This window comes from Gnatocerus cornutus, chromosome 8 (assembly GCF_029298725.1).
Source record: "Gnatocerus cornutus isolate USDA-ARS CGAHR chromosome 8, icGnaCorn1.1, whole genome shotgun sequence".
Taxonomy (NCBI): domain Eukaryota; kingdom Metazoa; phylum Arthropoda; class Insecta; order Coleoptera; family Tenebrionidae; genus Gnatocerus; species Gnatocerus cornutus.
This window is the reverse complement of record NC_142240.1, coordinates 11,858,974-11,874,816: the sequence shown is the minus strand read 5'-3', so window position 1 is coordinate 11,874,816 and position 15,843 is coordinate 11,858,974. Positions and strand designations below refer to the sequence as shown.

The window sequence follows — 15,843 nt, the reverse complement described above, 5'->3', positions numbered from 1 at the left end:
GCTGGTTTAGATGGGTGGGGGACGAAGAGCAACGTTTACAGTTGCCAGTGTATTATTGGTTGCATAACAAATATAGTTGTATAATGAGTTGACTAAATGGTATTTTTTTAATTTGTTATTTATTTTAATCGGTCCCTGTGGATGAAATTTTAAAAAAGAATTTAATTTTTGGTTATTTACATTATTTACAAAACAAAAAACAAATTACATATGTACAAAATGTACTTTTTATGTAAAGTAAAGAATTAGGTTTATGGCTTGAACTATTTTCTAACTGACTCGTTTCATTAGCAATGCTATCATCATCAGACCGATGATTAAACCTTTAATCATCGCTCTGATGATGATAGCATTGCTATCGAAACGCGCGTCAGCATTTTTTGTTAAAATTTGGTGTTTGGGAATAAATTGTAATTTTAATAATTTGTCAACACCAAGAATTGATCCAATAAATTTTCTTTGATTACATATTTAAATTACACAAATTCAACACTTATAAATTAAAAAAAAAAGATGTTCTACATTCATTTGGGCGTACCTACAAAAGCAAAAACAACTTTAAACTTTATTAAATTAACATTTTATTAATGTAGAATAAATTTTTAGACTAAACAGAAGTCTTTTCTTTAGTCATATAATTTTTTTAAGCACTCAGTAATAGAAATTTAGCATCTAGAACTAATTGCACTTTTCAAATTCTGAAGAAATCAAAGCGAGAAGTTTTCAGACTTCTAGGATTAGACAGTACCACAAAATTTGCGTCATAAACTTTCTTTATATTCCTAGAGCTTGATTTTCCAAAATTTTTTAAATTCTGATAATATAATCCAACTCAATTATTTTAAGTAAAAAATATTACACATTAAAATCTGCTTAATAGTGAGTTTTAACTTTAATTAAGTTGTTATTATGATTATGACTGCGATTGTCGTACGACGAAAACTTAAATTTAGAACAGTGTTTTTTTTTTGACTACCTATTTTCAGTTAGTTGAACTTTCGGTTAGATCTTCATCTTTGTAATTATAATACTATTGTTACTATATTCGAGTCTTGAAACAAAACTCAAAGCAAAACAGTTTTTTTTTAACGAAGATCTGAACTCAAGATATTAATAAGAGGGGACCATCATTTTAAACACCAAACTCTATTTTTGCCGCGACCGATTTTTCATATTCTCGGAGCTTTCAGCTTCAGGTCAAAGAACTGAAATCTGCGAGCTTTTACCTTTATAAAATCCCGCTGCTCTCTGCCATTGGCAGGAATTGTGTTGTGATTCAGAACAGTTATTTGTAGGTGAAGTGCCATGGACCAAGTTTCTGTTGTTGGATTGTGGTAAAAATTTGTTTAGCATCATCAAAATCCCTCAATTTCAATTTTAAAGAACTGCTAAAAGATTACTTCAATATTCTCTATAGTTCGTGCGAAATTAGACTTGTAAATTCCCCGTTTTGAGGTTAAGTTGTTGGTTTGTTGTTAATGAGTTTTATCATAGATTTTGCTACAGGCTGTCTTGTTTGATTTATGAATTCATAAAGGAAATTAATGTTAATATGTACACAAGTCTAATTTATGTCTTTTGAGGTAAAATAAAAGAGAATTTTTGATAAGACATCTTTAGCATGAAAAGTAATTTTCTTGTTCAAATCAGGTGTTAACTGTGCTGGAATTCCCTTAGATAAAAGCTTGATAACACTTTTTAGTTCATACCAAAAGACCACTGTGTCAGGCCCCAAACAAACACTGTCTTTATTATAAACACTTCTTTAAAACTAGGCACTGCCTTAAGACATTGGTGTGCTAAACCATCAGAGCATTGTCTCCACTCTTTAATTTGTTTCTTTTGGCCCTCCAGAACCAAATTTTTACAATGAACGAAAATGAGAATCATGAAATCCCCAATTGTAAAGACTTTCTTGCCCAAATGGGCCCTATTGAGACACTGCTGGGCTCCCTGTCTTACAACGACGTTGACAATGCAGATGGTAAAACACAACAACTTCGCACGAGTGCTCGTGTCTTCAAAAAAATGAAATTTGATCTCAGTAACAATGCCGCTCTTGAAAAGAAAGGTAAGTTTTCGAGTGTTGTCTCCCTCGGTCTTACCCTATCTTAGCCGCAGAAAAAAAGGAAGAAGTGAAGCCTGAAGAAGTCAAACAAGAAGTGAAGAAACCGGTTAACCCACTATGGACTTTTGAAGAGAAGAAGATGTTCTTTGATGCTTTGAATGAGTTTGGAAAAGACTTTGAGAGTATTCACATGTATATCTGCACAAGGTTGAGAAAGAAAGGAATTCTTGATGACCAACTCAAAACCAAACACCAAATAAGACATTTCTACTATAAGACTTTCCACATGTTGTGTGGAAGCATAAAGTTCCACGAGAGTACGTAACCATCTCTGAATACCTCCACCTTATTTAGAATGTTCCAGAAATTCCAAAGAACGTTCAAGAACTGTACACCCTCATCAACTACGGTGAAATGAGGAAAAAAGTTGGATCTGTACCCAAAAAGAACATGTCTAAAATCAGTGAGCTTGTCAACAACGGTTTTGTTACTGTAAGACTCAAAGGTAAAACAATTAAAGTGAAGACACCAATGTGCAGAGCTTTGCGACGACTGAATCAATTAGATGGTAAGTCCTGGAGGAGTCACTTCTGTGTTTAATATTCTGCGTTTAGAAAAATACGACGATTTGAAGTTACCCACACGAGTTTTGGTCGAGTTACGACCCAAGGACATGGTTACTTTTTTGAAAATTCAAAGCATGGCGCAGAATCCACGGATTAAAGTCGCTCTACCGCTGCAGAAGAGGGTGATATCTCTCATTACATGCATCAATACGAGGTGGAAGAATACAGAAGCCGTTGTGGTATCCTTACTTGATAAATATGTATTTATATGAGGCCGTTTTAAATTTTTTCCTTAATTCCACGTTAGTACGACAAAGCTGTGATTTCTGTCAACCCTGTTACAAAGGACTGTGTACCTGATCAAAAGACTATTGAGGAAAATTCTTCACTGTTTACTCCTATGTTAAGACTGTCACCACCCGCTGATGCACACGTGGAATTGCCTTCAATAGACATAAGCGAATATTTTTCCGGACAAAGTATATCAATACGAGCCTTTGAAATGCGAAAAGGAGTGCGATCACCAGGTTTGTTACATGCGGTACTTTAATTTTTTAATCGTTTCTTTTTAGAAGAAATAAAGAAAGAAGAAGCTGAAGCCAATATCAAGACGGAGAAGTCACCAACCAAACAAGTCAGTGACGACAGCGCGAATAGTGTTTCAGTTAACAAAGTTAACGACGAGGCAGTAAACACAATTTTATCATTAAAAGCGCAAGATTCGCACAAATGTGATAATAAAACTGATGTGAAGACAAAACAAGAAGTGTCTCTTGAAGAGAAACAGAACAGAATCGCGCAGATTCGAGAGGGATGGACTGTAGAAAATTCCGGGAGTCTTACAGTTGGCGAACTTTACTTAATGGTAACTACCGAAATATTATAATTAACGACTGATTTTCTGCTTTTTAGTTTGGTGTTGATTCCAAGTTGGTGCTTGAGTACAGCTGGGATCCTCTGAAGATAAAATCTCCAGCAGACGAGGAAACCTGTAAAGAAAACGAACTCACAGATTCATTAAAAAAGTTATTGTCTCTTGCAAAACTACACTCTAATAAACCTGTGATCAAATGTACTTGCGGTCATGTCTGTGGTACCCCTTCTAATAAAAGTACTCCACAATTTAAGAAGCCTCTCACCACGAAAGTCGTGAGAAAAACCCACGTAAATCATGAAGAGAAACCGCCGGTTGAAGAAAAAACCGAAGAAACCGGTGGGAATCAACGCGCTGTCCAAGAACCAAAAACTGAGGAACCGAAAAATGGTGAACAGTTCATGAATTCAAGCACCTCTATGGTTCAACTGATTAATCAAAGAGATGTAAGGAAGAACTACCTGTTGGTCACGACTTATTGTTTTTTTTAGACCATTCAGAGGTTAAATCCGCGTGTACGAACCAGAGGACGAGGTAGATGCAGGCAGCTAGTGGTCGAGCGGAAATTAGTTCCTAACAAATTAGAAACTGAACATGAGATCGTAACCATGAATATTGTGTCTCAGGAAAATACGCCAAGCGAAGTGGTTAAAACTACGAATTCTAATAATTTATTGAACAATACCGGGCTTCCATCAATGTTACTAAGTAACAGTAGTAGTAAAATGAACGAGGATACTTGTTTCTCAAATAAAAGTTTTAGTGGTAATATTGTTAGTTTTGTGTGCTTTACTGGTTTAATTGTGGGATTTGCAGGGTTGTTAGAAGACAGTCCGAGTTCAAACATGTCGACAGGGATTTCAAAAATTCTAAATGAGACTGAAAACCAATGGATGAGTTCTGATGTCGCGGATTATTCACTTAGTAGTTTGCTGGGACATTTAGATTGTACTACAAAGACGAACGATGATACGCAGATGTCACAACTATCTCAGGATGTAAGTATGTTCTTTAAAAAAGAGCCAATGAAATCTACAGGGTGTTAAGAATTTCGCTGTCAAACAGAATTTATCTTGACTTATTGGAGGGAGGATTCTCTTGTCTATTAAAACTTGTCTGTTATCGTTAGAGATTAGCATAACGACGTTCTCAGGGGCACCAGAGGTCCTGTTTCTAGAAGCTGTTGATGTATTGCAACAAATAACCCTTGAGAAGAAACTCGCCGATTAAGGAAACAGTTTTAGTAAAAATCAAATGCCAACTTACCAGTTTGGGCACAGAAAAACATCACTAAAATCAGACAATAATTCCTGGACAACAAACTGCAATTAACTGAACTGAACTCAAGAACTGATGGTTGAGTTGCGTAAGGTCGGAAAACACAGCGCAAAAAACAATTTGAAGGCAAAGGCTTTTTTGTGCAACGTTGGTAAAATTTGAAACGACTATTTATTTCTCCCAATTTATGACTCATGACGAGTGATAACAAAGACTCGCTCCAAACGGTGGGCATGAAAACAAACCCAAAGCTTCATAAGGTCCTTTTGTTAGTAAAATCAAGATTTATGTTTAAAGTTGACAACGAAAATCGCAAACACTCTGTACATTATTCATAATGTATACATATAATAGGGGTTTGTCGTCCCGGAGAGCTCCCTGGAACCTTGTCCATTTTACAGATCTTTTACGCAATTTACTCTTTGCTATTTCAATCACAGCTTATTTTCTTCACATTTTTTTGTTTTTCTGTCAACTTATCATTTTTATTAATTTTTTTATACTTGTGTTTTCTTGTCCTCGTACCATTATAACTAATTCTTTCATGATCGAATTTGTCTCTTCATTCAACACAAAAGCCAAAGAATTAAAATTAAACGATAACATTACTGCAACAGTATGATCGCACCAAATTACTCGTTTATTTTACTTGGCGGTAACTCCACCGAACAAAGCGACAAGTCTTTTGTGAAAACGTCAGAAAGTGTACACATTTTGCGGCAAAAAGAAAATCAAACAATGCCGCGTGACGTTACTTCTTAATATTTTTGAAACATTTTCATTTCAGGTTGATGCCCAGTTGAGCACTCTGCTAATAGAAACCAGTGTCGATTTCACCGCCAAATTCGCAGACTTAGCAGCTCAAGTCATTGATAATAAGAAATAATCGGCCAATTGCGCACTTTATCAACTTTAATTTACTACATTTTACTATTTTATTTGTAAAAACTATTTTGTCATTGGATAGACTTTATATTTGGTAATACTGTATACGGTTTGCAATAATTCTGATGTATTTTGAGATTGTGATAGAGATGTGTACTATATGTATAATAATAATTTTTTTTTTAATTTTAGTGTTTTAATTAACGCACCCTTCATTTCGGGTTCAATGTGACCACAAAAATAGCTCGATTTAGTTTAATAGAAAACGGCGCGACTTCGTTTTCATTGGCTTAAAGCAATCAATAAATCAAGCTAGAACTTAATGTTTGTAACGGGGTTGGTTGCTATAACCGAGGAAAACGTGACGGTCTCGCAATCTTCACACTGCCACGATGTCAGTGACTTAGTGCAGAATTGTGATTTGTGCAAAATGATTGACTACAAAAGCACTTCAGGCAGCGATTCCCTCATTGAAAGGGTTTCATCAGCGAATCTTGATGGCCCGATTTCGCTCACGTGGCTGTGGGAGGTTATCGTACGCACCAAGCGTCTACCAGGTAAAACGCGTTTGTAAACAACTCGTAATTAATAATAAATTACTAGATGATTTAGACCGGAAAGTTTTATTCATTGTCCTGCGAGATCGGTTAAGAAACCCGGAACGTGAAGTCCGACAACATGCTCTCCGAGTTCTTGCAGATCTTATTCCGGTGATAGACCGTAATAATTTAGATAAACACATGGAGTTTCTTCTTTATGATTTGATTATTAATTTATCACATGTGGCTCCTTCCGTACGTAAAGGTTCAATTGATGTTCTTCGGATTTACCTGAAGAACACTCTACATCCTGATGAAGTTCTAACGAAACTCATGATGGCAGTCCCGGAGGATAATCATCTCATGCAAGGGCTCGTCATGGCAGTTCCTTACTTTTCCAGCCACGAAATAAGCGAAAGCACTTTACTTTTTTTGGTGCGGCGGTTGTTTTCCGGTACCCAACAAGAATTCCTACGGGAAACTTCCATTTGTTCCTTGGTCAAAACTAGGAGTAAGCTCGGCGCAGAGCGTTTTAATATTTTAATAGGTTCAGAAAAGGTGCAAGAGTTCCAAGAGCTTTGTAAGGAGTACAATATCCACTTAGAAGCTGACAATGTGATTCTAGAAACTGAAATTACTTTAGAGACTGGCCCAGCAATAACCATGAAGATCCACGAAGAGGACGATAGTCCACTGTATGCTTCCAATAGGTAAGTCCTCACAACTCAACCCCACGTATTACAATTGTTGCGTATAGACAAGACGACTCGGAGTCTGAATTGATAACTCGAAGTCCTCGCAAGGTTCACTTCGGAGGTGAAGTCGTGAAAATGCGCACTCCGGAAAGTGACAGCAACAATCAGTCCAGTGATGATAACGATGTGCAAACTTCTGTGATTATAGACCGTCCAACTAGTATAAAAATCACAGTGAGTGATAATATAGCCGCGATTAAAACACGTCATCGAAGTCTCATTCCCGTGAGAATAACAACAGGTTCGAATCCTCCCACGCCACGTAAGAAAATCAAACCGAAGAGACTCCACAAATCAGCACCGGATTTAGGGAGACTCCAAGTATCAAAAATTCCACTACCAAACAGTGGTAAGAGTCCTGAAGCTAAACCTGCGAAAACCACAGAAGTAATACGTGGCATTTAATTGTGTATCGATCTTAAAAATATAATTATAGAATGAAAATAAAGATGGGAGAGGAAGGAAACCCGGTCGAAGCGAAGAACCACGTAGCCCCGTTACAATTCACAATCAAATCGAGATGTTCCACAACTTGACCCGAAGTCCTGAGAGGGAACATGAAGAGACGAAAATTGAACCCGCTGAAGGAGCAGTGAAAGAGTCTGAAAAAAATACTTATACTAGTTTCCAGTTGTACAACGAAGCAAAAGAAGAAAAGGAAAGTAGTTTGTCCCCTTTGCAAACTATAGTGCGTGATCTTACTCATAAGGTGAGCAGCGTGTCAAGAGGGTAAACTGTTAAACTAGGTCAAATGAAATACGACAGAGTGAATAAATTAACATTTACCGTGGAGACTCCCAAATATTTGCATCTGACGGGGGTGTAGCGTGCCGGACATAATTATTTAAATTCATGAATTAAATAAGTTATTTTGAGGATAGAATATACCGGCGCCTCCACCATTCTCAAAGTGCAAATCGTGTCAATATTCATCGATTATGCCATTAGGGTTTCGTTCTATTTATTTTTTTTTTGATGCAGTCCGATAATGATATGAAACCAGGGCGTTGACTCGTCATAATAATTCAACTTTTTTTAGGACACTTGGACTAGAACGCGGGCCCTAGACGACCTCGTTACTATTTTACGTAAAAACTCGGTAACTTTCGATACTATCACACTTCCTCAATTATTGCAAACGGTATTTTCATGCGAAAAGCAACCACGTCTACAGAGCAGGGCACAGGTAACCACGCGACTTTGCTAGTTCTTTTTTAACTTTGGTTGTAGGAAGCTCTTGCTGTGATTATAACGACAATTAGTCCTCAAGCTCTGAACGAAGTGTACAGTCAGTTGTGTTGTGACGTTATTAAAGTTTTACCGCCTCCTGGAGTCCGTTTGGCTCTTTTGCTCATGAAGAGAAGCTCTCCGAAGAGGTTCTTTGAGACTCTAAAAATGGAAGCTGGGGATCGGGAAGCTACTCTTCAGGCGTTGATCGCAGCAACTCGGACTTTTCCTAGTCCTGAAATCGATCTAAATAGAGGAATTCAATTGGCGTTTGATGCAATGAAAGACAACAAGCGAGCGGTGAGGCAAGCGGCTCTTGAAGCTCTGGCGAGTTTAGCTCAGGTTGCTGGTAATTCCATGATTTTACAAGCAGTAAATGAACTATCTAAAGGAGAAGAATCTGAGCACTTGATGACCATTATTAGAACCAGGTGGGTATACTTACTGTGATTTCGTTTATTGACACGAAAATCTTAGGTTGTCCAGAAGACAGTTACCAACTGTGGACTTGGACGGCAGTATTCGGTACTCAAGTCCTCGCGAACAAGAAGAGTTTGATTGGCTTTGTGGAGGCACGCCAAGTCTCCACAAGACGTCTTCGTTGAACTCTATTAGAGTTCCAAGCAACAATTACTGGAGGCATAATTTACGCCACGAAATGGATCTTCCAGTTATCAAAAGTCCTTCGTTCTACGATTCGAATGTAAGTGTGATTTTTAGTAATTAGACGTAATAAAAGAAGCGTTTTTACTTTATTATTGATGACGTCAAACTCTGTAAATCATGCAATGTCACGAACAGCAACGGCCAAACAAAGTATCGTGTACAGTTGGTGCCGGCTATTGATCTAAAGTCTTTACCGCAGACACTAGTCTCCATTTTTCTGTTCTTTTTCCTAGTTACAGTATGTTTTTGTGTCGATTATATGCACTCCGCCCTCTTTCTTTAAACGGGTTTCTTGTGGTTTGTGCATTAATAATTCAAGAATCAGGTAATTAAAAAATCAATTTTTGCAGGAGGATTCGAATAACGCAAATAGAGAACAACTATGGGCAATCGATGCTTCTTCTTTTCCGAAAATTGAAAATGGATCTATCGAAAAAAGTACAACTTTTGAGTTTTTTTTTTCGAAATTATCAATTCTTTGTAGCCACCCTCTGCCCAGTGTACGTTCTTCATCGCGACGCCTCGCAAGTAAACGGCCGCACCTACCGGAACTACGACCGAGGAAGGTCTAATTCTCCTCCCAGAAGACAACAGGAGCCAGAAAATTTCACTGACGTGAATGGAAACAAAGCCAAACGATTTTATAGACAAACTGAGCAGTTTCGAAAAAGTTTTTCTTCCGAGCAACTCTATCCTTCTAATGCAAAGAGTTTTGAGCCAACTTCGTTTTCACTTTCTAGTAGATCATCAACAACATCCACAGGTGGTATACGAGACCTTGATGGGGTTTGTACTTATTTATGTATTCAGGTTCTTCGACTAGAAGTGGGATTTGGTTGAGGGAATTTCGGTCAGGAATTCCGGTTCCAATTAATCCAGACACGAAATTAAGGTTTCGATCACACAGACTATCTGCGGATGCGTATACAGGGCCGCTGATCGCTCAGGAGCCTATTAGGTAGGTTATTATAGTCATGAGATGAATTGAAATTATTCATATTGGGTTTACCCCTTCGATCAAATGTTAGGTAATTGATGGCTATCAGTTTGACCTTGATATTTGTTTGTCTATAAAACGTGGCATTTATCAACATCACATGCAATAATTTGAATACGAAGATTGATATTTCACGCATATAACGTATTGTTAAATATTTATGACAGCTTTTGACATGCTATAACTAAATAAAGAATGGTATTAGTGTTGTTCAATACAAGTTCTAACAACAGTTTTTATTTAAATTTAAACATTTTTTTACAGTTGTAAACTAACAAAGTGAATTTCACCATTAAAGTTTCTCAACATTTTCTATTGTTTGAGTTTGTTGTAATCTCAATAATTTGTTTAAATTGTGGTTACTGAATAATTTACATTTGTGTACTGTATTCGATTCGGTAACAGATAGGGCGGTAAAACGTTAACTTTTATATGCTTTTGTTGTTTATTTGGGTCAAACATTTTTATGGGCTGATTAATCTTGACAGCTCTATATCGATCTCTATTAATGTCTTCTATTAAGGCCTTATAAAAAACTTTGAAACTTAGTTTTTTACCACAGTTGAGGAAAAGTGGTTTTGTTTTTTGATTATTTATTACTGAAAGGTCTAAAGATTAACGAGAATAAGACTATTATACATAATTAGAAAATAAAAACAGCTATAGTATAACGCATAATTTTAATTAATAGCGTATAATATAAGTGGGTACCTACATAATTAGTATTAATTAATTTTGAACTTTTATAAAACTGAGCGGACAGGCATTGTTGTCATATCGTCGGTTTAAGTCGTTAAGTTGCTATGTTCATTTTTGGATAAAATGCGTTTTCAACTTTATAAAATCAAAAACAAAAATGTTTAGCCTTGGATTCTTTTATGTATTACTATTTCAGAATTAGGAAACATTTTATTATCAGTTCCTAGGAAAAAAGTTAAAAATTTCTCGATCTCCGTTAAAAAAAAACAAAATTAACTCAACTTAACGACTTAAACCGGCGATATTTGGGATTCCATTGGCAGCTTATAAAATATTAATTTGTGCTGTTGAAGTTGTTTCTGATTAGGACTAAAATCTCAGTTGGGAATTAGTTCAGACAAAATTACTTGCCTCCCCAAATTATACTGATATAACACTGAAACTACTAAAGTTGCAAGCACTAATAAAAAATGATGAAAGGGTTTCTGTATTTTTTTTAAATGCAGTTTTATAAAATTTATTTCAGTTTTTTTCACAATTTTCAAATATCTTCAATAAATTAGTAAATAGTAAAAACTTAGAGCTGTAAACATAAAATAATGTACCTTTCGATATTATGTTCGTCTTTTACATTTTTCTTTTTATGGGAGATGATAATACCTCTTTCTTTTATGATGGATTCGCTTCTGATAATGCCTATTCGCGAGAAGTTATCACAATGCATGATCACTAGCTTTATTATTCTCTATCAAAAGATCAAAATGTTATTACGACCTAACTTTGTTAAGAAGCACATGCAAGGTGTAATCTACACAATACAAACTAAATGTCAGATATTGCATGCTTTCAAATTGGCTAGATGTATTGATTTTATCATTATAACGTCTTTCAAAAGTCTTTCTTTTTACCTTTGTAAACAATTTAATTAGAGAGTTTTCCTGTTATGCACATGCACTTTTTATTACAGTGTCTTGTATTTTATTTATAATTTAATGTTTTTATTTATTTACAACGAAAGCCTTGTTTATTTATTGATTAACGACTATCGTCATTATTGGTAATGCTGCTCATACCCAAAAAACTTGTGGTTGTGGGACATGGATTTATTGCCCAAACTCTGAAGTCTTGGTAATAAAAAACGTATTATTTCCAACCACACTATAATTTTAACATATTATTTAGGTACATTTGCTTTATTTTTTATAAAAACAAAGGTTCTTCTGTTTTCTCCATTACTTTAACGTGCTCCTACAAACATGCTTTTCCATGTCTAAATTATAGACTATTAACTAATAATCGATGATGGCCTATAACTGTAGTTTACTTTAGCATGATTATAATGATAATGAAAGATAATGAACCGTCTTAAAGAATCTTGATGTGAAATCAATATTTCTTCTGAGTCATAATGCGTCATTTATTCTAAAAATGTTATGTAAGGCACCTTTAAGCCTTTTCACTGAAACATAGAATGTTTAAAATCTTAGAAGTGCATCCATGGTATAAAAATAGAAAGAATGAAACTTTCATGAATGAACGAAACCCCGGCATAAAGCACGTGTAGACTCAGCCATGTGAACGTTTCTGCTTGAACATTTATCAACGCATCGACGCGAAACTCCACAGCATAAAACTGGCGAAAGAATCGATTTTCCAACACGGTTACCTATGTGGGAGAATTAATTATGGTAATTATCGATCGCCTTTGTGTGAATTTAAAAATGGCCATAGTAAAACGGTAGCGAAAATCATTTTCCTGGAATTTACCCGCTTGCAAGAAATTATCCTTATCGCGCTAACTCAATAAAAACGGTCAATCCTTCCATTATTTACCATAAAACACACCGTTCCCAGTCGATATTAGTAACGACGCATTCTGCCATCGACCTATGACCGTCTCTACTTGTAAGGACGATATTTGAGGCCAACTCGCGGAGGGGTGGAGGTGGCGGTCAGCGCAATCAATGCGACCATACAAGAGTGTAAAATTAGTTTGAAACAAGCTAGCGGAAATTCGCACCGTTAGAGGAATGTTGTGTGCGAACTCGGCGTTCTTTGGAAGTCACAACGAAAAAAAGGACAACCTGTGGGGATTACAAGAGGAAAAGTGGTCGTTATGGACGTGTTGCGGTTGTTTTAGGAAAGGACATGTCGCGCCTGTTGAATCGCCGAAAAGTGACGCGCCGGAAGTGCCGGTTAAAATCGCGTTTGAAAACGATGATGAGTGAGTGCGCGATTTCTATTAACACGTTATAATCCGGAATTTTGTTCCAGAACGAAATTAGAGAGTCCTCAAACTACACCAGTAATACGAAGATCTTCAGCTCAACAGTTCACTCAGCCGCTGCCGCCACCTTCTTCAGGATCCGAATCTTCGGGATACTTTACACCACCGGCAGAGCACCCTATGAAGGATCAAGCAATTGAGCGGTTTATCCCAGATGAGTCTTTTGAAGAGAATAACAATTTTACTTTAGTAGCGGAACCTAACTTCCAAGTAGTTGAATCAGAGACTTCTGAAACTCACGAGCTTGAAGTGGAGGTAAGAAGTTTTCTTCGATTTGAAACTTGACCTCGTTTCTAATGACCAGTGCAATTCATTTTCATTTGGATCAATACCGCGTAATAATTTTAAACTCTTTCAGCAACGACAATCTTCTGCAAGTTCCGCTGGAACAACCAGCAGAATTGAAGATGTGCCGTTCGAAGATCCTGAGCAACCCAAAGAAGAACCCAAAAGATACAGTCCGTTGGACGAGGTGGACTTTACGGAAAATCGAAGTTTTGCAGAGCATCGCAGCAAATCACGATCGGAAGGAAACATTAAATCGACCCTCCCTGAAATTACCGAAAGGAAAAATATTAACTCAGCTCCTCCTCTCAACGATATCCTTAATACCGTGCCTTACAGTTTTGCCGAGCCTCCAGAAATTAACCCCGTAAAAATGTCTTTGCCCGGTTCAGTGGCCTCTAGTGATAGCACGCCAACGAAGACAAACTCGGTAGGTTAACAAAGTTGAACTTTTCGATTTTTCTTCAATGAAAATTTGATTAGGGTCAATCACCAAAACGCTTGATGAGAAGGAGTATCAGCGTCAAAACGCCATCTGTGAAAAGCTCTGGAAAGTCGATAAAAAGCGTCGACGCACGCTCTACCGCCCGCCCAAAAGAAATGTTAAGTCAAGGATTAGCACAAATGGAAAATAGTGATTGGGAAACGGTAATCAAAGGTCTAAACACTTTAATCCGTCTCGCTCGCAGTCATCCCGAAGTCTTGGAACTTCAAATGCACTCAGTTTGTTCGGTTCTTGGAAAAAACATCCGCAACTTACGCTCACAAGTTGCCAGAATTGCTTGTCATGCTTCAAGTGAACTGTTTTCCACCTGCAAACGAGGCCTTGAAATGGTAATCCCCGCATTCTCTCAAACTTAAATAATTACACTTCTTTACAGGAACTGGAGGACCTCGCCGCTCCTCTTCTCCAACGAACTGCAGACACAAACAAATTTCTGCGAAGCGACGCTAATGGAGCCTTAGATGCCATGAGTCTTAATCTATCCGTACCTCGAGTAGTTGCTGTAGTTACAAGCAAAGGATCTACTCATCAGAATTGCGTGGTGCGCGCGGCAGCAACTCGATTATTGAGCGATTTAGCGATGAGAATAGGGCCTGAAAAAGTTTTTCAATTACCGAAAGAAACGAGAGATAAGTTTTTATTTGTTGGTGCCAATGGTTTGACTGAAGGAAGTCTTGAAACAAGACAACATGCCAAAGCTTTGATGGGGACGCTGGCTGGGCACCATCAGTTCCAGAAAGCTCTTTTGGAGGCTGTGCCTCACCATACAATGAGGCATATTGCTAAAACCATCAGCTCCTTAAAGTAGGAGGTTATTTTAAACCGTGCAGGCACAAATAAATTATGACTTCACCTCTATTTTGTTATGGTGATATTTTTTGCACTTATACTTGCATCTTCCATTTCGTTTTTGTTATATTTGTTTATATATATTTATTTTGAAATTTAAATTGTAACTGATATTGATATATACGTTAGATTTAGGCAATAAAGTATTTCTATTTACGTCTTTCTGTTAATTAACTCAAACTAAACAAAATGATTAAATTCTGAAGATTCTGGAGCAATAATTGGTACCACGTTTAGACAAAGGAAGTCATTCTATTGCATAATTTTTATAGAGACATATTTATAAACAGTCATTGATTTTTATCGATCCCTGACCTGGGCCAATCAATTCTAGCTGCATGCAGTACTGAAATATTCAATAAAAACTTGGATTCTCTATGAACGGTTGTTTGTAAATTTTACCTGTTTTTTTAATTAGTAGCTAGCTAAATAAAAAAATAGGTCAGAGGAAGCGGTCCCAATTTTTTCTTGAAATTTTTCAAGTTCAATTCCAGTGGATTTTATAATCTCGTGCATATTTGCAGAATAAGAACAAGTACAGCCACCGGATATGTTTTTATGAAGATTTAACCATTTCACTAAAAAAATCTTATCCCGGTTTATACAATTTCAGCTAAAAATTTGGACTGATTAGATTTGGATTTTTAGGGTTTTGCTTGTGCTTTCAAATTCTACACATATCAATTGGCATATAATTTTAAAATCACAAGCCTGATCTTGAGTCTATAGTAAAAATATTTTTGAAATTTCCAGATTTCGTGATTTCTTTTCCCCTGAATTAAAACAATACTGGAAATCGAAACGTCTGCTATTTTCGGTTCAGTTTGGCCAAATAAGTGTCGTTTTGCTCAAATCTGCAGCTCTAAAAATTGGATCCTATTTCGATTTCTAAACTTGCAAATTTCATAAGAAAATATTAGATTTGTGTGTAACGGAAGCGTTTTTTGAATCCGAGCTAAAACTCTCCTTTCGTATCTTCATTTAGACGAGAGTTAATAAACATGAATTAATTACTTCGAGATTTATATAGAAGATGCCTAATTATTCATCATGTTTCTTTGGTTCTAAATAATCGTTACATTTCCTCGAACACCTGTAGTCAGCACCACTCTCTAGGGTCAATGCATTTCTACAATTCTGTAGAATTGTAACAGATGGCGACTCCTTCCCACACAGCCCACTGTAACACAGCCCCAACATAAAATATTGGTGACCTGTAAAGATAAATAACAATCTTGATCACGACGCTTTACATCGATCTTTCTGAACGGTCTTTCTGTATAAATAGTTAATTTGAGTTTGCTGGAAACTTACTAAAATATGAAAGTCTTTCTTTAGGTAACATATCGCAGCAACAATGCCA

The 15,843-nt window shown here is 36.6% G+C and overlaps 2 protein-coding genes across 3 annotated transcripts; both read left to right on the top strand.

Moving 5' to 3' along the window:
- The first annotated feature begins 1,249 nt into the window (after positions 1-1,249).
- On the top strand, positions 1,250-5,858 carry crm (cramped chromatin regulator). Its single transcript, XM_088043764.1, has 11 exons — positions 1,250-1,334; positions 1,855-2,071; positions 2,116-2,385; positions 2,433-2,636; positions 2,683-2,873; positions 2,942-3,161; positions 3,207-3,499; positions 3,547-3,954; positions 4,000-4,273; positions 4,325-4,506; positions 5,574-5,858. Exons 2-11 carry the CDS (start codon positions 1,870-1,872, stop codon positions 5,670-5,672), a joined length of 2,343 nt encoding a protein of 780 aa, XP_087899890.1. The 5' UTR covers positions 1,250-1,334; positions 1,855-1,869; the 3' UTR covers positions 5,673-5,858.
- A 159-nt stretch (positions 5,859-6,017) lies between these two features.
- Positions 6,018-14,599, top strand: LOC148169856 (uncharacterized). Of its 2 annotated transcripts, none has more exons than XM_088043623.1 (14): positions 6,018-6,228; positions 6,275-6,920; positions 6,968-7,352; positions 7,402-7,674; positions 8,005-8,151; positions 8,196-8,623; positions 8,670-8,895; positions 9,209-9,296; positions 9,343-9,624; positions 9,669-9,816; positions 12,829-13,096; positions 13,200-13,556; positions 13,610-13,960; positions 14,008-14,599. In XM_088043623.1, the coding sequence occupies exons 1-14, from the start codon at positions 6,102-6,104 to the stop codon at positions 14,437-14,439; spliced, it is 4,158 nt and encodes a 1,385-aa protein (XP_087899749.1). In that variant the 5' UTR covers positions 6,018-6,101; the 3' UTR covers positions 14,440-14,599. The 2 variants fall into 2 exon arrangements, with proteins under 2 accessions (XP_087899749.1, XP_087899748.1); XM_088043622.1 differs by having other exon boundaries at positions 6,039-6,228; positions 9,343-9,621.
- Positions 14,600-15,843: the final 1,244 nt, after the last annotated feature.